Source organism: Palaemon carinicauda, chromosome 24, assembly GCF_036898095.1.
Source record: "Palaemon carinicauda isolate YSFRI2023 chromosome 24, ASM3689809v2, whole genome shotgun sequence".
Classification (NCBI taxonomy): Eukaryota; Metazoa; Arthropoda; class Malacostraca; order Decapoda; family Palaemonidae; genus Palaemon; species Palaemon carinicauda.
The window spans coordinates 2,906,000-2,928,743 of record NC_090748.1 but is presented as its reverse complement, the minus strand read 5'-3'; the positions used below and the strand labels follow the sequence as shown (position 1 = coordinate 2,928,743).

At 46.6% G+C, this 22,744-nt stretch overlaps 1 protein-coding gene across 2 annotated transcripts in view; it reads left to right on the top strand.

Annotated features, from left to right (window-relative positions):
* LOC137618038 (guanine nucleotide-binding protein-like 1) overlaps positions 1 to 22,744 on the top strand; it is an 83,552-nt gene that overhangs the window by 36,591 nt on the left and 24,217 nt on the right. For both annotated transcript variants that reach the window (XM_068347958.1, XM_068347959.1), the window contains exons 5-6: positions 19,131 to 19,395; positions 20,437 to 20,654. In XM_068347958.1, coding sequence (XP_068204059.1) covers positions 19,131 to 19,395; positions 20,437 to 20,654 — 483 coding nt within the window. The remainder of the gene's footprint in view (positions 1 to 19,130; positions 19,396 to 20,436; positions 20,655 to 22,744) is intronic.

The following is a 22,744-nucleotide window of genomic DNA, read 5'->3' as shown; positions in this document are numbered from 1 at the left end:
GCTCCTGCCGAGTCGCTCCGTGCGCGACGACTTCATGGTACTGGCGTGTTCCAACCAGCAAGGGACGCATTTTCATACCTTCGCATATTGCAGTAAAGATACTGAGATGATTTGAGATCCTCTCAATACCACTATCGGCTCGCTCATTCCGGGCAGAGGAATGTTCTCTCCGACTATCTGAGCAGAGCCTCGTAGATAGAGTGTACCTGGGGGTCTTTGGCCTTTAGTAACCAACTAGTCCCAGCCTGGGGGACCTGATCGCGACAGCTTGGAACCTCGAGCTTCCGCTGTTCTTCCCCCCAGTCTCAGACCCCAAGACTCTTTGGCAAGATGCATTCCGGTGATGGTGGGACAACATCGACGCCTGCGTCTTCCCTCCTTTGTTGTCTGTTGAGAATGGGTCTCAACAAGACCAGGTTGTCTGTCAACCTTTCAATGGCCCTGAGAGCTCCACTGGGACTATACACAGAACGGTTTCCGGACCCTCTGCTTTCCCTGACGGAACTCCCGGGAGAGCTTCTCCCACGGCACAGGCTACTCAAACAACCACACTGCAACATCTTTCACGAGCCGGGGCATCGCTTCGGCTTTACGCCTGGAGACACTACGCCTCCTCCCCAAGGAGAGACAACCCGCTACAGTCGCGGGGCGGAGGTCGCGTTATCTGCGATAGTTATCCGCAGGGGTCTACCAGGCGAAGTGGAGGGTCTTCTGTGGTTGGTGTCGTGGGAGATATACCTCTTCCCTTGAGGCCTCTTCTCCAGCAATAACGAACTTATTGCTTTTCGGCGGGAGGAAACTCCTTTCCGCTCTAGGCAGTGAAGCCTGTCGCTCAGCCTTTCCCTGACCTTCAGGCTGAAAGGAATAAACTTTTTCCTTCCCGCTGGACCTTTCCTCGCTCATGCGAAGCTGTGAACGTCCCTGCCCCAGTCGGAGTTAGACCTCCAGCATGGAGCATGGTTCGGACTTTTTAGTCCCTTAAGAGATCTTCTCAAGACCCTTTACGACAGGCCTCTGATCGTATTCCGTCTTGGGGCTCCTGCTCACCCTGGCCGCGGCCAGTGAGTAAGCAATCTTCTTGGTCTCGTACGACTCCGCCCTTTCTAAGGAATGGGGGTAGGCAACATTCAGGTTCACTCCTGAGTTGTTGGCTAGACTCAGAATCTTGGGGTCCCGGCCCTTCAGTCCAATTCCTTCAAGATTTCGAGTCACCATTCTGTATCAGATGCCCCAAAACCTTCTCCTTCTTGCCAGTAAAGGAATCGAGGGGTTATCTTTGGGAACAGCTGCAATTTGTCCTCACATGCAGTTGTGTTGGGAGCACAAGAAGGACACGGGGGAGAGTCACCAGCATACCTCTTCAGCTCGGACTCAAGGGCATTCATCTCGACCTGAATCCAGACCCTCCCCCGTCACGTCGCCCTACAGCACGATGTCGGATACATCGCAACGTCCCTCGCCTTCGAGTAATACTACTCTGTGACGCAGGTGCTACAAGCTGGAGTCTGGAAGCGTCTAATGACCTTCGCAGCCCGCTTCCTGCAGGACGTGACCCACAGGAGTATCGATATGTTTCTATCGCTCTGTGGTGGCTACACAACAGCTGGTCTAACCTCAGGCTCCTTTTTGGACAGGTAGCAGAAGGTTGAGGGCATTGTTATCAGGTTTTAGTCTGCATGAACGAAAGAAGTATGTCTGGCCCTTACTTCTTTCTTCATCATCCTCTCTACTGGGAAGCAGCATCCTGGTCTCTGCATAGCTGACCTCAAACCTCTGCAAGTAAACCATGCTTCCTTGTGTTCCGAGTATTGAGTTAATACTGTCGCGTCCCCCATACCCTGACGAGGTGGTATTGGGAACGTCCTAACCCAGAGTTCCTTCTGGAACTCCAGGTCAACTGCCTAGGACGGGTCACACTTTCTTCCTTCACACACAAGCTTATGTAGGCCACACGGTTCCTTGCGGAGCAAGGAACTTGTGAGGTGCAGGGACTCCTTTTCTCGAGTGCAACTCACTCGGATTCTGAGTCCCCGGGTAAAGCCAAAGCCAGTATGGCTGGGGACTTTCCACCCTTCCTAAGAGGTAAGTCACCCAATGTAAATAGCGTGGTTTGTATTTCGGTTATGGAACAAATGACAAATTCGAAGATAATTTGTATTTTTCCTAACCATACAAACCTTAGCTATTTACATATATTTGCCCGCCAGCCCTGTCCCCCAAGACAAGTCCTACCTCTAAGTGAAAATGAAGCAATTCACCAGTGTGTGAGGGGGGGAGGGGTAGCTAGCTACCACTCCCCTACCCCCTGCTAACTAGCGCGGGGGTAATACACCCTCGTTAAATTCTAATGGCTCGCCATTTCAGCTACGCTAAAAGGTAAACCCAATGTAAATAGCAAAGGTTTGTATGGTTAGGAAAAATACAAATTATCTTCGAATTTGTCATTTTACTCATCAAAACTGTTTTCAAGGGTTTGATTTTTTTTTTTATACAACTTATGATAGCATTCATTCCTGACTTTCATGCTGTCATGGAAGTGTTTAAGTTTTTGTATCTTATTACCTATTTAATTTTTCAATATTAATCTTACCCGATGATCATGTAGCTGTCAACTCCGTTGCCCGACAGAAATCTACGGTCGGGATACGCCAGCGATCGCTATCCAGGTGGGGGTGTACTCAACAGCGCCATCTGTGGTCAGGTACTCAAGTACTTCTTGTCAACAAGAACTCAATTTTTCCTCTGTCGTGCCGCCGGCAAGACCTACTTGGATACGCTGTTGATTTTGGAGTCTTTTGTTCACGATTTGGTGATGTATTTGCTCTAAAGTTTAGCCTTCGCTGTTCAGGAAGCTTTATCCTTAGCTTAGCAAGCTTTTGGAATTAATTTGACTTATTGGTTAACGATCTTTGCTTAATTTTGGAATTCCCCCTTGACTACTTCTAATTCAAGATGTCTGACCATTCCCAAGTTCCTAAATACAGGCAGTGTAGTGTTAGGACTTGTACTAGGCGTCTTCCGAAGGCCTCTATAGATCCTCACACCGTATGTTCCAATTGTAGGGGTAAATCCTGTCAATTGGAAGATCGATGTGGGGAATGTGCTGGGCTTTCGGAATTCGATTTTAACGAATTCCTCAGATATGCACGTAGGTTAGAGAAGGAGAGAGATAGGAGGAGTTCTTCTCGCTCTGTGGATTTTTCCTCTCCCCATGCCCCTCAACCTTTTCCTTCCCCTGTGGTGGTGACTCCCGAACCTGCTACGAGTGCTCAGCCTGCAATGGCTGATATGTTGCGTGCCATTCAGGCTCTCGGTGATAAGGTGGAGTCGTTGGTTAGTGACCGCAATCAGCTCTTGGCAGATGTCAGAGAGCTGAAAGCGAAGAGTGCAGTGGGAAGTGTTAGTGCTAGTGATGTGCATAGTGTCAGTGTCAGTGTTGCGCATGAGGGTACATCTGTGCGTGCCAGTCGTCCTCCCAGTCCGGGACCTCTTGCAAGCTCCCAAGCCCAGGGGAGAAGCAATGTCGAAGGACCAAAGGGTTCGGCAGGCCTTGATCGGCGCACGGATGTATCCTCAGTGGTTGCGGGCGTATCTGTTAAGGATCGTCCCATCCACATACAGACGAATGAGCCCTTACATTCCTCGTCTGTGGAAGAAGTTTCCAGGAGGAAACGGTGGACCAAGGTCTCACGACCGCTCAAACGTAAGGTCCCTTCCGAGCTTGTCCAACGGCCCAGGTGTAGCCACTGGGTCAGTTCGGACTCGCCACAGTCATCTGATGACTGCACTCCTCCCAAGAGAGGTAGAGTGGTCCCTCAACAGGCTACTGCTCCGTCTGTTGTTGCTCCAACCACAGTAGACCCTAAGTGGTCCATGCTGCAGACTATGCAGTCTCAGCTTGCGGCATTCATGCAGGAGTATCATGCCGAGAAGGTTAACACCTCTCCTGTTAGCCTACAACCCGCAGAGGTTGTGCGCTCAGCAGATACTGCGGCTGCCTGCTCCCACACACCACCTGTGAGAGCTCCTCCACCGATGCGCAGTCCTCCCTGCCAGACGCATGTTCTTGCTGCACCATCTGCTAACATGCGTGAGCTGCCGCATCAGGAGTTGCCGGGTTCCAGTACTATGCGGCATTCTCCTCAGCCCATGCAGCATGCTCTGCAGACCTTACAGCATGCTCCGCATACCATGCAGCATGAGCCGCATACCTTACAGCATGCTCTGCATACCATACCGCATGCTCCTCAGCCCACCGCAGACCCTCCCTCACACCAGCCCTCTGCTTTTGTTGTTGCCAGCTCGCAGACTGTCCAGCAGAGGCATGATGTTGGATCCGCAGGTACGCATGCACCCGTTCTGCAGGATTCAGCCGGTCAGCTTGCTGCTCTGCCTTTGCCACTCACAACTCAACTTTCGGATGATGATGTATCGGATGATGAAGCTGCTCATCTGGATGAACCTCACTCTGATGTTGAAGGACACAAGTCTTCGCCACCTTCCTTAGACTTTCGCAAGGTCCTTGCTTTGTTCAGGGACTTGTATCCTGAACATTTTGTGTCTGCAACCCCTCGTTCTCCTCCCTCCGAGTTTGCTCTGGGCATGCAGTCTGCTGCGCCTGCCTTCACCAAGCTTGTTCTCGCCAGATCATCTAGGAGAGCTTTGAGGGTTATGGGGGACTGGTTGCATTCCAAGAAGCAACTGGGAAGGACCTCTTTTGTGTTTCCTCCTCCCAAGCTTGCTTCTAAGTCGAGCGTCTGGTATGCCACGGGAGAGGAACCTGGCTTGGGGGTTCCTGCCTCTGCCCAGGCCGACTTCTCAAGTCTGGTTGACTCTCCCCGCAGGTTGGCTATGAGACGTTCGAAGATCTGCTGGTCCTTTTCAGATCTTGATCATCTGTTGAAGGGAGTCTTTCGTGCCTTCGAGATATTCAACTTCCTCGATTGGTGTTTGGGAGCCTTAAGCAGGAAGACTTCCCCTTCAGATAAGGACTCGGCCATGCTGATCATGTCTAGCATGGACAAGGCAATTCGGGATGGGTCTGGTGAACTTGCGGCTTCATATGTATCAGGAGTCCTCAAGAAGAGAGAACATCTTTGCTCCTTCTTATCTGCTGGTATCACTCCTTGCCAGAAGTCAGAGTTGTTGTTTGCTCCTCTCTCCAAGTCTCTGTTTCCGGAGGAGTTGATTAAGGGGATGGCTGCCTCACTTATCCAGAAGGATACTCATGATCTGATGGCTTCTTCTGCACGTAAGGCTAAAACCTTACCTTCCGTGCCTAGACCCTTCCGCCCTGCAGCAGTTGATACACCTGCTTCTAGGTTCATCCCGCCCTTTCGTGGCAGAACCTCCAGCAGAGAAGGTACCCGTGCAGACAGTCACCGTGGCAAGTCCAAGAAGGGTTCCAAGTCCGCAAAAGGCAAGTTTTGACTGCCTTCCTCTCCAGACAGCAGTAGGAGCCAGACTCAAGACCTTCTGGCAAGCTTGGGAGAGCAGAGGTGCAGACGCTCAGTCTGTGAAGTGGCTAAGGGAGGGATACAGAATTCCGTTCTGCCGCAATCCCCCTCTAGCTACATCTCCCATCAACCTCTCTCCCAACTACAAGGAGAAGGACAAGAGGCTAGCGTTGCAACAAGAGGTGTCGCTCTTGCTACAAAAGGAAGCAGTGGCCATAGTCCGGGATCATCAATCCCCGGGCTTTTACAACCGTCTCTTCCTGGTAGCCAAGAAGACAGGAGGTTGGAGACCGGTGCTGGACGTCAGTGCTCTCAATGCTTTTGTCACCAAGCAGACGTTCACGATGGAGACGACGAAGTCGGTCCTAGCAGCGGTCAGGCAGGAGGACTGGATGGTCTCGTTAGACCTGAAAGACGCATACTTTCACGTCCCCATCCATCCAGACTCCCAACCTTTCCTGAGATTCGTCTTTGGAAAGGTTGTGTACCAGTTCCAAGCCCTGTGCTTTGGCCTAAGCACGGCACCTCTTGTGTTTACCAGACTGATGAGGAATATTGCGAAATTCCTTCACTTGGCAGACATCAGAGCCTCCCTCTATTTAGACGACTGGCTTTTAAGAGCTCCCACAAGTCGTCGCTGTCTGGAGAATCTCAGATGGACTATGGATCTGACCAAGGAACTGGGCCTCCTGGTCAATTTAGAGAAGTCCCAGCTCGTCCCATCCCAGACCATTGTCTACCTGGGTATGGAGATTCAGAGTCGAGCTTTTCGGGCTTTTCCGTCGGCCCCAAGGATCAACCAAACCCTAGAATGCATCCAGAGCATGCTGAGAAGGAACCGATGCTCAGTCAGGCAGTGGATGAGTCTAACAGGGACACTATCATCGCTAGCCCTGTTCATCGAGTTAGGGAGACTCCACCTCCGCCCCCTTCAGTATCATCTAGCTGCTCACTGGATAAAGGACATGACGCTAGAGACGGTCTCAGTTCCTGTTTCCAAAGAGATGAGGTCTACTCTAACGTGGTGGAAGAACAGCATTCTTCTCAAGGAAGGTCTACCTTTGGCTGTTCAGACCCCCGACCACCGTCTCTTCTCGGACGCATCAGACACGGGCTGGGGTGCGACATTGGACGGACAGGAATGCTCGGGAACATGGAATCAGGAGCAAAGGACACTTCACATCAATTGCAAGGAGTTGTTGGCAGTTCATCTGGCCTTGATAAACTTCAAGTCCCTCCAGCTAAACAAGGTGGTGGAGGTGAACTCCGACAACACCACAGCCTTGGCTTACATCTCCAAGCAGGGAGGGACTCATTCGAGGAAATTGTTCGAGATCGCAAGGGACCTCCTCATCTGGTCAAAAGATCGAAAGCTCACGCTGGTAACGAGGTTCATTCAGGGCGATATGAATGTCATGGCAGATCGCCTCAGCCGGAAGGGTCAGGTCATCCCCACAGAGTGGACCCTTCACAAGTATGTTTGCAGCAGACTTTGGGCCCTGTGGGGTCAGCCAACCATAGATCTGTTCGCTACCTCGATGACCAAGAGGCTCCCGTTGTATTGTTCTCCGATTCCAGACCCAGCAGCAGTTCACGTGGATGCTTTTCTGCTGGATTGGTCCCATCTCGACCTGTATGCATTCCCGCCGTTCAAGATTGTCAACAGGGTACTTCAGAAGTTCGCCTCTCACAAAGGGACACGGCTGACGTTGGTTGCTCCCCTCTGGCCCGCGAGAGAATGGTTCACAGAGGTACTGCAATGGCTGGTCGACGTTCCCAGGACTCTTCCTCTAAGAGTGGACCTTCTACGTCAACCTCACGTAAAGAAGGTGCACCCAAACCTCCACGCTCTTCGTCTGACTGCCTTCAGACTATCGAAAGACTCTCAAGAGCTAGAGGCTTTTCGAAGGAGGCAGCCAGAGCGATTGCCAGAGCAAGGAGGACATCCACTCTCAGAGTCTATCAGTCTAAATGGGAAGTCTTCCGAAGCTGGTGCAAGGCCAATGCAGTTTCCTCAACCAGTACCACTGTAACCCAGATTGCTGACTTCCTGTTACATCTAAGGAACGTAAGATCCCTTTCAGCTCCTACGATCAAGGGTTACAGAAGTATGTTGGCAGCGGTTTTCCGCCACAGAGGCTTGGATCTTTCCACCAACAAAGATCTACAGGACCTCCTTAGGTCTTTTGAGACCTCAAAGGTACGTCAGTTGTCCACTCCAGGCTGGAATCTAGACGTGATCCTAAGGTTCCTTATGTCATCAAGATTTGAACCTCTCCAATCAGCCTCTTTTAAGGACCTCACATTAAAAACTCTTTTCCTCGTGTGCTTGGCAACAGCTAAAAGAGTAAGTGAGATCCACGCCTTCAGCAGGAACATAGGTTTCACATCTGAAACGGCTACATGTTCCTTGCAGCTCGGTTTTTTGGCTAAAAACGAGCTTCCTTCACGTCCTTGGCCTAAGTCGTTCGAGATCCCAAGCCTGTCCAACTTGGTGGGGAACGAACTGGAGAGAGTACTTTGCCCAGTTAGAGCTCTTAGGTACTATCTAAGAAGGTCAAAACCTTTACGAGGACAATCAGAAGCCTTATGGTGTGCTATCAAGAAGCCTTCTCTTCCAATGTCTAAGAACGCAGTTTCTTACTACATCAGGCTTCTGATTAGAGAAGCACATTCTCATCTGAAGGAAGAAGACCTTGCTTTGCTGAAGGTAAGGACACATGAAGTGAGAGCTGTGGCTACTTCAGTGGCCTTCAAACAGAACCGTTCTCTGCAGAGTGTTATGGATGCAACCTATTGGAGAAGCAAGTCAGTGTTCGCATCATTCTATCTCAAAGATGTCCAGTCTCTTTACGAGAACTGCTACACCCTGGGACCATTCGTAGCAGCGAGTGCAGTAGTAGGTGAGGGCTCAGCCACTACATTCCCATAATCCCATAACCTTTTTAACCTTTCTCTTGAATACTTTTTATTGTTGTTTTTGGGTTGTACGGTCGGCTAAGAAGCCTTCCGCATCCTTGTTGATTTGGCGGGTGGTCAATTCTTTCTTGAGAAGCGCCTAGGTTAGAGGTTGTGATGAGGTCCTTTAGTGTGGGTTGCAGCCCTTTATACTTCAGCTCCTAAGAGTAGTTCAGCATCCTAAGAGGACCGCTACGCTCAGTAAGGAAGACGTACTTAATAAAGGCAGAGTAATGGTTCAAGTCGACTTCCTTACCAGGTACTTATTTATTTTATGTTATTTTGAATAACTAATAAAATGAAATACGGGATACTTAGCTTCTTTGTTAACATGTATGCTGGTCTCCACCCACCACCCTGGGTGTGAATCAGCTACATGATCATCGGGTAAGATTAATATTGAAAAATGTTATTTTCATTAGTAAAATAAATTTTTGAATATACTTACCCGATGATCATGAATTAAAGAACCCGCCCTTCCTCCCCATAGAGAACCAGTGGACCGAGGAGAAAATTGAGTTCTTGTTGACAAGAAGTACTTGAGTACCTGACCACAGATGGCGCTGTTGAGTACACCCCCACCTGGATAGCGATCGCTGGCGTATCCCGACCGTAGATTTCTGTCGGGCAACGGAGTTGACAGCTACATGATCATCGGGTAAGTATATTCAAAAATTTATTTTACTAATGAAAATAACATTTTTATGAAATTTTTCCCTCTCATAGAAATTGTATTGCAGGAGGAGGAAGATGAAGTCTAAAAGGGATTCTTCACCTTCGGAGTCTTCCTTGATGTCTCAGAAATCCCGACAAATTCTACCCTCGCCTGGTACCCACCCCTCTGCCCCTTCTCTTTTGGCTGCCTCCGGCGGTCGATTGAGTAAGAGCGTTGGACGGTTACCACTCCGGCAACCCTCTGGTCAGGAAGTTCTCATCTACCCTAGTAAGGCGATGAAACCTTCCTACCCTGGGCAGTCCTCATCCTAAGATTATTTGCATCTACTGTGGCTTTCCTTGGGACTTACAGGTTCCTGTCGAATGATAGGCTGCTGGAGGTGTTGGTTCATGTGCCTCAGCAGGACGGTACGTCTGTTCCTGCTGGGGTTGGCTTCGGCACTTATCCCTCTAGAGCCAATAGGAGGGAGTCCCTTCTCCTCTCCCATTGAAGGATCTACGGGGGTAGCGCTCTAGCGAGTGTTGCCTCAGTAAGCTTACCCTTTAGGGTGAGTTAGAGGATATGTTTGCCTCCTTGGGATGAGTTCATGCGAGGATAGGGTTGCGCATCCTCACCCTCCCTTCTGATCCAGGCAACCTTTCGGGGACATTCAGCAGATCTCCTCCCAAGAGTGAGAGGTTTTCCTCACCTGGGAGCTCATCTCCCCAGGTAGCTCGTAAGCTAGACTCTCTAGTGATCATCTGGTGGCTCGCCATATGCACCACTGCTGCCTTCCGAGAATCACAGGGGACTGTGCATGCTCACCAGGTGTGATTACCATCACACTCACTTGGCCATCTGCTCGCCTTCACAGGCTTGTTCACATGTCTTGCGCTCGCTCTCAGTCCATTAAGCAGACCTTACCTCCTCAGGTAGAGCACGCAAAACAGTCGCACGTTCACGCGCCAACTGCTGTGCACCCTCTCATCCATTTGGATTTTACATGCCTACAATCGGTGAACTTAGTCTCACCAAAGGGGGTAGCACGCGCTCCTGTTCATCCTTTGCACGTACAGTATAGCTTACAGTATTGGGTTCCCTTGCCAAGAACCAAAACAGGGGGGTTGCCCAGAAATTTACATTGTTCCGACGGGGTCATTTATTTAGGTGTGGGTTAGTTAAGATTGGGGTCATCAGATAGTATGTCTGTATGCTATACCCAGGCACAACCCACTAACCACTACACCGCCTCCAGACAAGCAACTATTCGCGGATGCGTCGAAGGAGGGCCGGCGAGTGCACTTGGATGACCTGGTCGCCTGGGGGATGTGGACTGAAGAAGAAAGGCATCTGCACATCAACGTCCTCAAGATGCAAGTATTCCAAGAAAGATCTGCTTCTGTCACCATTCATTAGTAACTTTTTCATTTACCTTTCGTACAATCTTTTTTCAATATTAATCTTACCCGATGATCATGTAGCTGTCAACTCTGTTGCCCGACAGAAATCTAAGGTCGGGATACGCCAGCGATCGCTATACAGGTGGGGGTGTACACAACAGCGCCATCTGTCGAGTAGGTACTCAGGTACTTCTTGTCAACAAGAACTCAATTTTTCCTCTGTCGTGCCACCGGCAAGACCTACTTGGATACGCTGTTGTTTCTGGAGTTGTTTTTCACGATTTTGGTGATGTATTCGCTCTAGATTTTAGCCTTCGCTATTCAGGAACCTTTATCATTAGCTTAGCAAGCTTTTTGATTAAATTTGGATTAATTGTTAATGAACTTTGCTAGATTTTGGAATTCCCCCTTGACTATTTCTACAATTCAAGATGTCTGACCATTCTCAAGTCCCTAAGTACAGGCAGTGTAGCGTTAGGGCTTGTTCTAGGCGTCTTCCGAAGGCCTCCATAGATCCTCACACCGTTTGTTCCAATTGTAGGGGTAAATCCTGTCAATTGGAAGATCGATGTGAGGAATGCGCTGGGCTTTCGGAATTTCGATTTTAACGAATTCCTAAAGAATGCACGTAGGCTAGAGAAGGATAGGATCAGGAGGAGTTCTTCTCGCTCTTTTGATTTTTCCTCTCCCCATGCCCCTCAACCTACTCCTTCCCCTGTAGTGGTGACTCCCGACCCTGCTACTAGTGCTCAACCCTCCATGGCGGACATGATGCGTGCCATTCAGGCTCTTGGTGACAGAGTGGAGTCATTAGCTGATGACCGGAATCAACTTTTGGCAGATGTCAAAGAGTTGAAAGCGCAAAGTGCAGTGGGAAGTGTAGTGAGTGCAAGTGAAGTGAAAAGTGTCAGTGTCAGTGTTGCGCATGAGGGTACATCTGTTCGTGCCAGTCGTCCTCCCAGTCCGGGACCTCTTGCAAGCTCCCAAGCCCAGGGGAGAAGCAATGTCGAAGGACCAAAGGGTTCGGCAGGCCTTGATCAGCGTACGGATGTACCCTCAGTGGTTGCGGACGTATCTGTCAGAGATCGTCCCATCCACAAACAGACGAATGAGCCCTTTCATTCCTCGTCTGTGGAAGAAGTTTCGAGGAAGAAACGTTGGACCAAGGTCTCACGACCTCTCAAGCGTAAGGTCCCTTCCGAGCGAGTCCAACGGCCCAGGTGTAGCCACTGGGTCAGTTCGGACTCGCCGCAGTCTTCCGAAGACTGCACACCTCCCAAGAGAGGTAGAGTGGTTCCGCAGCAGGCAACTACTCCGTCTGTTGCCGCACCAACCACGGTAGATCCTAAGTGGTCCATGCTGCAGACTATGCAGTCTCAGCTTGCTTCCTTTATGCAGGAGTATCGTGCTGAGAAGGTTGACACTGCACCAGTTAACCTACAACCTGCCACGGTTGTGCGCTCAGCAGATACTGCGGCTGCCTGCTCCCACACTCCACCTGTGAGAGCTCCACCACCGATGCGCAGTCCACCCTGCCAGACGCATGTTCATGCTGCACCCTCCGTTGACATGCGTGAGCTACCGCATCAGCAGTGGGAAGGTGCTGTCGAGCTGCCGTGTTTTGACACAATGCGGCATGCTCCGCAACCCATGCGGCATGCTCCGCAACCCACGCCAGTCCCTCCCACGCACCAGCACTCTGCTTTTGTTGTTGCCAGCTCGCAGACTGACCAGCAGCGGCATGATGTTGGATCCGCAGCAGCTACGCATGCACCCGTGCTGCCGGATTCAGCCGTTCAGCTTTCTGCTCCACCTTTGCCACTTCCTCCTCAGCTTTCGGATGATGGAGTATCTGATGACGAAGCTGCGCATTTGGACGATCCGCACTCCGACTTAGAAGAACCCAAGTCTACGCCTCCCTCCTTAGACTTTCGGAAAGTCCTTGCCTTGTTCAGGGACTTGTATCCGGAACAGTTTGTGTCTGCAACCCCTCGCTCTCCTCCCTCCGAGTTTGCTCTGGGCATGCAGTCAGCAGCTCCTGCCTTCACCAAACTTGTACTCGCACGCTCATCCAAGAGAGCTTTGAGGGTTATGGGAGAGTGGTTGCAGTCCAAGAAGCAGCTGGGAAAGTCTGTTTTCATCTTTCCGCCTACCAAGCTTGCTTCCAAATCTAGCGTCTGGTATGCCACGGGAGAGGAACCCGGCTTGGGAGTTCCTGCCTCTGCCCAGGGCGACTTCTCAAGTCTGGTTGACTCTCCCCGCAGGCTGGCTATGAGACGATCTAAGATTTGCTGGTCCTTTTCTGACATGAATCATCTGTTGAAGGGAGTCTTTCGTGCTTTTCAGATCTTCAACTTCCTCGATTGGTGTTTGGGAGCGTTAAGCAGAAAGACTTCCCCTTCGGATAAGGACTCTGCCATGCTTATCATGTCTAGCATGGACAAAGCCATTCGGGATGGGTCCGGTGAACTTGCGGCTTCGTACGTGTCGGGAGTGCTCAAGAAGAGAGAACATCTTTGCTCCTTCTTGTCGGCTGGGATCACTCCTTGCCAGAAGTCGGAGTTGTTGTTTGCTCCGCTTTCCAAGTGTCTCTTTCCGGAAGAGCTGATCAAGGGGATGGCTGCCTCGTTGATCCAGAAGGATACCCATGACCTGGTGGCTTCCTCCGCACGTAAGGCCAAAGCTTTACCTTCCGTGCCTAGACCTAGGATGGACACACCAGCGTCTAGGTTCATCCCGCCCTTTCGTGGCAGAACCTCCAGCAGAGGAGGTACCCGTGCCGACAGTCATCGTGGCAAATCGAAGAAGGGTTCCAAGTCCGCAAAAGGCAGAATCTGACTGCCTACCTCTCCAGACAGCAGTGGGAGCCAGGCTCAAGAACTTCTGGCAAGCTTGGGAGAACAGAGGTGCAGACGCTCAGTCTGTGAAGTTGCTAAGGGAGGGGTACAGGATTCCGTTCTGCCGCAGTCCCCCTCTAGCAACTTCTCCCATCAACCTCTCTCCCAACTACAAGGAGAAGGACAAGAGGCTAGCTTTGCATCAAGAGGTGTCGCTCTTGCTACAAAAGGGAGCGGTAGTCATAGTCCGGGACCATCAATCCCCGGGCTTCTACAACCGTCTCTTCCTGGTAGCGAAGAAGACAGGAGGTTGGAGACCGGTGCTGGACGTCAGTGCTCTCAATGCTTTTGTCACCAAGCAGACGTTCACAATGGAGACGACGAAGTCGGTCCTAGCAGCGGTCAGGAAGGAAGACTGGATGGTCTCGCTAGACCTGAAAGACGCGTACTTTCATGTCCCCGTCCATCCAGACTCCCAACCTTTCCTAAGGTTCGTCTTTGGAAAGGTCGTGTACCAATTCCAAGCCCTGTGCTTTGGCCTAAGCACGGCACCTCTTGTGTTTACCAAACTGATGAGGAATATTGCCAAATTCCTTCACTTGGCAGACATCAGAGCCTCCCTTTATTTGGACGACTGGCTTTTAAGAGCTCCGTCAAGTCGTCGCTGTCTGGAGAATCTCAGATGGACTATGGATCTGACCAAGGAATTGGGTCTCCTGGTCAATATAGAGAAGTCCCAACTCGTCCCATCCCAAACCATTGTCTATCTAGGTATGGAGATTCAGAGTCGAGCTTTTCGGGCTTTTCCGTCGGCCCCAAGGATCAGTCAAGCCCTAGAATGCATCCAGAGCATGCTGAGAAGGAACCGATGTTCAGTCAGGCAGTGGATGAGTCTAACAGGGACACTTTCATCGCTGGCCCAGTTCATCGAGTTAGGGAGACTCCACCTCCGCCCCCTTCAGTATCATCTAGCTGCTCACTGGAGAAAGGACATGACGCTAGAAGCGGTCTCAGTGCCTATTTCCGAAGAGATGAGGTCTACACTGACGTGGTGGAAGAACAGCATTCTTCTCAAGGAAGGTCTACCATTGGCTGTTCAGACCCCCGACCACCGTCTCTTCTCGGACGCATCGGACACGGGCTGGGGTGCGACACTGGACGGACAGGAATGCTCGGGCACGTGGAATCAGGAGCAAAGAACACTTCACATCAACTGCAAGGAGCTTTTGGCAGTTCATCTGGCCTTGATAAACTTCAAGTCCCTCCATCTAAGCAAGGTGGTGGAGGTGAACTCCGACAACACCACAGCCTTGGCGTACATCTCCAAGCAAGGAGGGACTCATTCGAGGAAGTTGTTCGAGATCGCAAGGGACCTCCTCATTTGGTCAAAAGATCGAAAGATTTCGCTGGTAACGAGGTTCATTCAGGGCGACATGAATGTCATGGCAGATCGCCTCAGCCGGAAGGGTCAGGTCATCCCCACAGAGTGGACCCTTCACAAGAATGTTTGCAGCAGACTATGGGCCCTGTGGGGTCAGCCCACCATAGATCTATTCGCTACCTCGATGACCAAGAGGCTCCCGATGTATTGTTCTCCGATTCCAGACCCAGCAGCAGTTCACGTGGATGCCTTTCTTCTGGATTGGTCCCATTTAGACCTGTATGCGTTCCCTCCGTTCAAGATTGTCAACAGGGTACTACAGAAGTTCGCCTCTCACGAAGGGACACGGTTGACGTTGGTTGCTCCCCTCTGGCCCGCGAGAGAATGGTTCACCGAGGTACTGCAATGGCTAGTGGACGTTCCCAGGACTCTTCCTCTAAGAGTGGACCTTCTGCGTCAGCCGCACGTAAAGAAGGTACACCCAAGCCTCCACGCTCTTCGTCTGACTGCCTTCAGACTATCGAAAGACTCTCAAGAGCTAGAGGCTTTTCGAAGGAGGCAGCCAGAGCGATTGCCAGAGCAAGGAGGACATCCACTCTCAAAGTCTATCAGTCAAAATAGGAAGTCTTCCGAAGCTGGTGCAAGGCGAATGCAGTTTCCTCAACCACTACCTCTGTAACGCAGATAGCTGACTTCCTTTTTCATCTAAGGAATGTAAGATCCCTATCAGCTCCTACGATCAAAGGTTACAGAAGCATGTTGGCAGCGGTCTTCCGCCACAGAGGCTTAGATCTTTCCACCAACAAAGATCTACAGGACCTCCTTAAGTCTTTTGAGACCTCAAAGGAGCGTCGGTTGACCACACCAGGCTGGAACCTAGACGTGGTTTTAAGGTTCCTGATGTCAGCAAGGTTCGAACCGCTTCAATCAGCCTCTTTTAAGGATCTCACATTAAAGACTCTTTTCCTCGTTTGCTTAGCAACAGCTAAAAGAGTCAGTGAGATTCACGCCTTCAGCAGGAACATAGGTTTTACATCTGAAACGGCTACATGTTCCTTGCAGCTTGGTTTTTTAGCTAAAAACGAGCTTCCTTCTCGTCCTTGGCCCAAGTCGTTCGAGATCCCAAGCCTGTCCAACTTGGTGGGGAACGAACTAGAGAGAGTACTTTGCCCAGTAAGAGCTCTTAAGTACTATTTAAGACGTACAAAGCCATTACGAGGACAATCAGAAGCCTTATGGTGTTCTATCAAGAAACCTGCTTTACCGATGTCTAAGAACGCAGTTTCTTATTACATCAGGCTTTTAATTAGAGAGGCCCATTCTCATCTGAAGGAAGAAAACCTTGCTTTGCTGAAGGTAAGGACACATGAAGTTAGGGCTGTGGCTACTTCAGTGGCCTTCAAACAGAACCGTTCTCTGCAGAGTGTTATGGATGCAACCTATTGGAGAAGCAAGTCAGTGTTCGCATCATTTTACCTCAAAGATGTCCAGTCTCTTTACGAGAACTGCTACACCCTGGGACCATTCGTAGCAGCGAGTGCAGTAGTAGGTGAGGGCTCAACCACTACATTCCCATAATCCCATAACCTTTTTTAATCTTTCTCTTGAAATGCTTTTTATTGTTGTTTTTTGGGTTGTACGGAATGCTAAGAAGCCTTCCGCATCCTGGTTGATTTGGCGGGTGGTCAAATTCTTTCTTGAGAAGCGCCTAGATTAGAGGTTGTGATGAGGTCCTTTAGTATGGGTTGCAGCCCTTCATACTTCAGCACCTAGGAGTCTCTCAGCATCCTAAGAGGATCGCTAGGCTCAGTAAGGAAGACGTACTTAAAAAGGCAGAGTAATGGTTCAAGTCGACTTCCTTACCAGGTACTTATTTATTTTATGTTTGTTATTTTGAATAACTGCTAAAATGAAATACGGGATACTTAGCTTCTAATGTTAACATGTATGCTGGTCTCCACCCACCCCCCTGGGTGTGAATCAGCTACATGATCATCGGGTAAGATTAATATTGAAAAATGTTATTTTCCTTAGTAAAATAAATTTTTGAATATACTTACCCGATGATCATGAATTTAAGGACCCTCCCTTCCTCCCCATAGAGAACCAGTGGACCGAGGAGAAAATTGAGTTCTTGTTGACAAGAAGTACCTGAGTACCTACTCGACAGATGGCGCTGTTGTGTACACCCCCACCTGTATAGCGATCGCTGGCGTATCCCGACCTTAGATTTCTGTCGGGCAACAGAGTTGACAGCTACATGATCATCGGGTAAGTATATTCAAAAATTTATTTTACTAAGGAAAATAACATTTTTCTGGCTGACGCTAACTTATTGTTTGTTGTTTGAGGAAACACTCATTAATGTTGATGAACAACAACACCAGCGTAGTGCCTTACGTCAACAAGTAAGGGGGCATAGTCTCATACTCCCTTTGCAAGCTGATGAAGCAGATACACATCTGGGCAGTGTTTCACACTATGGAGTAGTCAGCAAGGTACATTCCAGACAAGAGGAATATACTAGCAGACACTCGGTTGCAAGGGCCAGCTTGTAAGGTGCACAGTGGTAACTACATCCTCTGGTAGTGGAAAGGCGTCTTGCAACTGACATTATTTAAACAATTGAAGGTATGGTGAATCTCAAGTTTGTTATTTATTCCGATTCAAGAAGTGCCATAGAAGCCATCAAAGGTTACATGCATAAGAACCAACTGGTATTAAAAATTAAAGTGCTCTTTACCAAATTGAATTTTCAAGGGGTAAATATTGAAATACTTAATTCTAGATTCTTGCCCATTTTGAAATCGTTGGTAATGAAAAAGCAGATTATGCTGCTATTTCAGATATAAGTTTACCACAACATGACATTAAACTCTCCATAAAGGATATTTTGTAACCACTAAAACATAGTATCAATATTGTAAAATATTTGAAATAATGAATCTGAGGTTAATGAATTAAAACATATAAAACCTGTTGTTTCTCCATGGGAATCATCAGAACAGTGTTGTTTTAATGTTGTTACTGTTCTTGAAATAGTTTATTTTCAATATTTATTCTTCTCTTTTAATTTATTTCTTTGTTTCCTTTCCTTACTGGGCTAGTTCTCCCTGTTGGAGCCCCTGGCGCTTAAAGCATCTTGTTTTTTCCAATAAGAGTTATGTAATAATAATAAAAATAATAATAATAATAATAATAACAATAATAACAGAAAGATAAAGGATAGCGTTACGGTTATTTTAGCAAGATTGCCTATTGGTCATATGAAATTAACCCATGGATGTGTAATTTAAAATTTTAACATTTTAAAAAAGCTCAAGTTTTATCGATATAAATTAAATTTTTATTTATCACAGATTTTTATCTCGATATATTTCTTATCTTTTATATTTACTAAATGATTATTTTTTATTTTGTTAGGTTTAATATATATATTTTTCTGTCCTGAATTTATTCATCCCAACTCTGTTAGAGTCAAGCTCGACTCATTGGTAAATCTCCTTCTTTATTATTATTATTATTACTAGCCAAGCTACAACCCTAGTTGGAAAAGCAAGATTGTATAAGCCCAAGGGCTCCAATAGGGAAAAGTAGCCCAGTGAGGAAAGGAAATAAGGAAATGAATAAATGATGAGAATAAATTAACAATAAATCATTCTAAAAACAGTGACAACATCAAAACAGATATATCCTATATAAACTATTAACAACGTCAAAAACAGATATGTCATATATAAACAATAAAAAGACTCATGTCAGCCTGGTCAACATAAAAACATTTGCTCCAACTTTAAACTTTTGAATACCGAATATTGGTAAAAATTGTCCTCACTAGGAGACAGGAACACGTGATCCCCTGACTAAGGCCTCTTCTGCATCTTGTTACTCTTATGAATTTCTGGGATTTTGAATTTAGAAATATGGTGTGTGATATAATTTCCATTACAGCTATTAATGTTAATTATTTATGTATATGCAATGAATAATATAAAATGAACAACTTGATTTGGATTGAGATTTACTAGCTATTTGTGTAAGGGCAGACTTGCAAGCAATATCTGTATGCAATCAAAAACCAGATGGACCCTACATGAATTAACTGCAAGGTGGAATTGAAGGATTGTTTTTATTATTTGTAGTCTAAAAATTTGTGAAGTCACACAATTATAATGAAATATATTTCTTTAAGTGTGTATTTTTCCACTCAACTGTCCCTCTTAGGCCTACAGTTGTTCAGACTAAACGACTGTAGATGAAGGGCATCTTTTTTTTCAGTTGCTGTGTGAAAAAATCAATTTGGCTTTTTTTTTTTTAAGTAAGTTATTTGTATTGAAAATATTATTTGTTATTTTCAAGTACAGTACTTAGATTTTTAAGGAAATCACCTTTCTGGATAAGTCGTTGCTTACAGTATTTTTCTTTCTTTTTTCTTTTACGTAGGTTGCACAGTTTCCTCCATACCTTTATAAACATTTAGTGGAAAAGGAAAATAAAGGTATCATCCTCATCATGAACAAGTCTGACCTTCTCCCGCCGTCTTTGATTCTAGCTTGGAAACATTATTTTGCGCAGCACTTCCCAAAGTTAATTGTAGTTCCATTCTTTTCTCTAGAGGGACGCAGAGGCAAGAGAGGTCTCTTAAGGATGGCCGCTGAAAGTGCTTTAGGCTTAGTGGATGCTTGTGAAAAGCTAGTGGATGACTCCGGTGAGACCTTGATTCCATTAACAGTAATTACGTTTGGCTGAGAGAGGAGCTTAAATTTTCTGTTAGGCTACTGTCAATAATGTTGTATATGATGGGGGTTTCTGTGTCAGAAAATTTTAGTTGAATTTAATTATAACAGAGGAAGGCTGAGCCTTGTAAAATATGAAGTGGTTATGAAACCTTAAGCAAACCTTATACATTTAATGTAAATAAAACAATGACTGACAATGAGGCTTGAAATTAAGTTGGAAGTTTAGATAACATTGGCTGTATAATTTAAAGTAATTATCATCGTCATGTCTTTTTATTCAGCATTACCTTTTATTGGGTTTAATATGAATGAAATCCAAGTTGTTGCCTTTGGAAATTCTGCACTTTCTGTGGTATCGGGTAAAATGTCATGCATTTGGATATTTCATAGTAGTTTTAGTTGAAAGAAACCTAACAACTAGTTTATTGTGACTGATATCACGAGTCTTGGGTAGTGTCCAATATTAAATCTCAAAGTAAGAATAATTATTTGCTAAACGTGATGGTACCTTGGTTAACCCTTTTACCCCCAAGCTCTTTGGAACTTTCCAACCCTTAACCCCCTGGCATTTTCTTTTTCAAGAACATTTTGCAATATATTTTTTTTTAAATTCTCTAACAGGTTTTTTTTATTTTGTCATAGAGAGGTCAGGTTGGTCTCATTCTTTTGGAAAGTGCCTGAAGTTTCTCATAAAGTTACCAAAAATATGCGAAAAAAATGTAAATAGCAGTTTTTTGCAAGGACGTACCGGTACGTCCATGGGGGTAAAGGGATGAGTTTTGTGAAACGTACCAGTACGTCCATTGGGGGTAGAAGGGTTAAAACTGGTGGCTTTTTATTAGTAGTTTAATTTGAAGCTTTCGTTATATTTTTAACTTCTTTCAAGTTAGAGTTTTTTTCTACCTTATGCTATTTTCAGTATTATTTATTATAGTGTCAGTTAGTAGTCTATTTGAAATATTATATATTCAAGATAACTGACTAATACTTCTCTCTTTTATTTAATTTAGTGAACCTAAAGCCCTGGAAGAAAAAGATTGAAGAGGAGAGAGATCTAGTAACTGAAGATGATACTTCTGTAGATGTTCTTGAAACAAATGTTGTTCATTCACAAAACACTGCACCAGAGGCTTATCAACGTTTTAAAGATGGAATCTTGACTATTGGTACCATTGGACATCCAAATGTTGGAAAATCATCTTTAATTAATGCACTAATGGGAAAAAAGGTAAGAAGAAGCACTTATTGATATGTCATAACCTTGTTTTTTCAATATCAAACTTACCCGATGATCATATAGCTGCATCCCTGCTGCCCGACAGAAAAAACCTACGGGAGGAATACGCCAGCGATCGCTATACAGGTGGGGGTGTACATCAACAGTGCCATCTGTCAAGTAGGTACTCAAGTACTCGATGTCAACAACGAACCAATTTTCCCTCTGTCGTGCCACAGGCAAGACCTACTAAATACGCCGTCCCTAACTGGATTTGTTTTCACATTGATTTGGGGAAGTACACTATTCCAGTTTTGAGCTTTCGCTATGCAGGGGTTTTATCTTCATTTCAAAACTTGAACTCGTTTTGGATAGATTTAATTATGGTGCCGAAGAGAGTATGGACTCGAAGAGAGTATGGACTCTCTTTCACTTTTAAATGGCCGACCCTTCCCTTAGACGGAAGTGTGTTTAGGTTTTTGGTAATTTTGCTTAACAAGTTATAGATCTATTTATTTTATATCTCTCCGCCTTTAAGGCCTCTTCGATTAACTTTCCATTTATTATAAACTTATAAAAATTAATTTTTATGTTTGTTTATATGCGACCTTTCCTAATAGTAGGCGGTCCTTACTTGGAACCGAAGTTAATTAACTTTGAGCCCGTCATATCGTATTTACCTTTTAAGAATTTATACCTTTTTTAATTTTATGTTTTTGAAAGAATTTCTTTGATAGTCTCGTACTGTTTTCAAAGATGAACTAACGTTTAGTTTTGTCTCCGCAGTTGTTGACGTTCAGAACGTTCAACATGCGCTCTATCGTTACGATAGAGAGAGAGTATTTCACGGTTTCACGTTGCAGTAAGAGTAAACCGATTCTAGCGTTTCGTTCATTCTTTCTTAGCTTAAATGGTTTAAATTCTAAATAAGGAACTTTTTATTTGGGAAACCTTTCAGTTTTTTCCTTTAGCAAATAATATGTTTTAACGATATATAATTGGGCTCTTCTCTTTGGTTCTAAGTCAAGAGAGAAGAGAGAGAAGGATAGAGACGGAGGGAGAGAGAGGAGAATAAACGTTTCGTTCAAGCGGGTAACGTTGTTCTCGTTTTTTACTCTTCTCCCTTGTCGCTGTAGGGGAAGAAGGTAAAACGTTTCTAGAGTTTTATTCTTGTTCCCAGGCTTTATGCGGTGAGAGATTTTAAACGTAGTTTATTTGATCTAGTGTTTAGTCTCTTTTCCAGCCACTGAATTCTTTATCTTTAATTATGTTTTTCTGTTGCATTGTAAACTGTTTTCGCAATTACTACCTTTTAATGAAGGATAGGATTACGTGTTTCAGGTGGAAATCAGTTAAAGTTTCGATTTCAGTGAAATAAGTGCAAACAGAAAATCAAAAGTGATAAAGTGATATGCGCAAAGTGTTACAGTGTTGCGTTCGAGGGTTCGTCTGTTCGTGCCAGTTGTTCACCTAGTCCGATACCTCTTACAAGCTCCCAAGCCCAGGGGAGAAGTAATGTCGAAGGACTTATGGGTTCCACAGGCCTTGATCGACGAACAGACGTTTCCCTCCGTGGTTTCGGGTGTATCTACACACGTTGCCGACGTGATCACCCCACCCACACAAAGACGAGAGAGCCCATTTATTCCTCGTCTGCGGAAGAGGTTTCTCGCAGAAACCATGGACCAAATCTTGCAGCTTTTTAAATGCAAGTCGGTCCCTTCCGCGCAAGTCCAACGGCCTAGGTGTAGCCACTGGGTCAGTTCGGACTCGCTGCAGTCATCCGACGACTACACACCTTCCGAGAGAGGCAAGGTGGTACCGCAACAGGCAGTAACTCCGTCTGTTGCCGCACCAGCTGTTTTAGACCCTCAGTCACAACGGACAGTAGCTCCGTTTGTTGCCGTCTTTTATAGACCCTAGTGGTCCATGCTGCAGATATGCAGTCTCAGCTTGCTTCCTTCATGCAGGAGTATCGTGCTGAGAAGGTTGACACTGCACCTGTTAACCTACAACCTGCCACGGTTGTGCGCTCAGCAGATACTGCGGCTGCCTGCTCCCACACTCCACCTGTGAGAGCTCCACCACCGATGCGCAGTCGA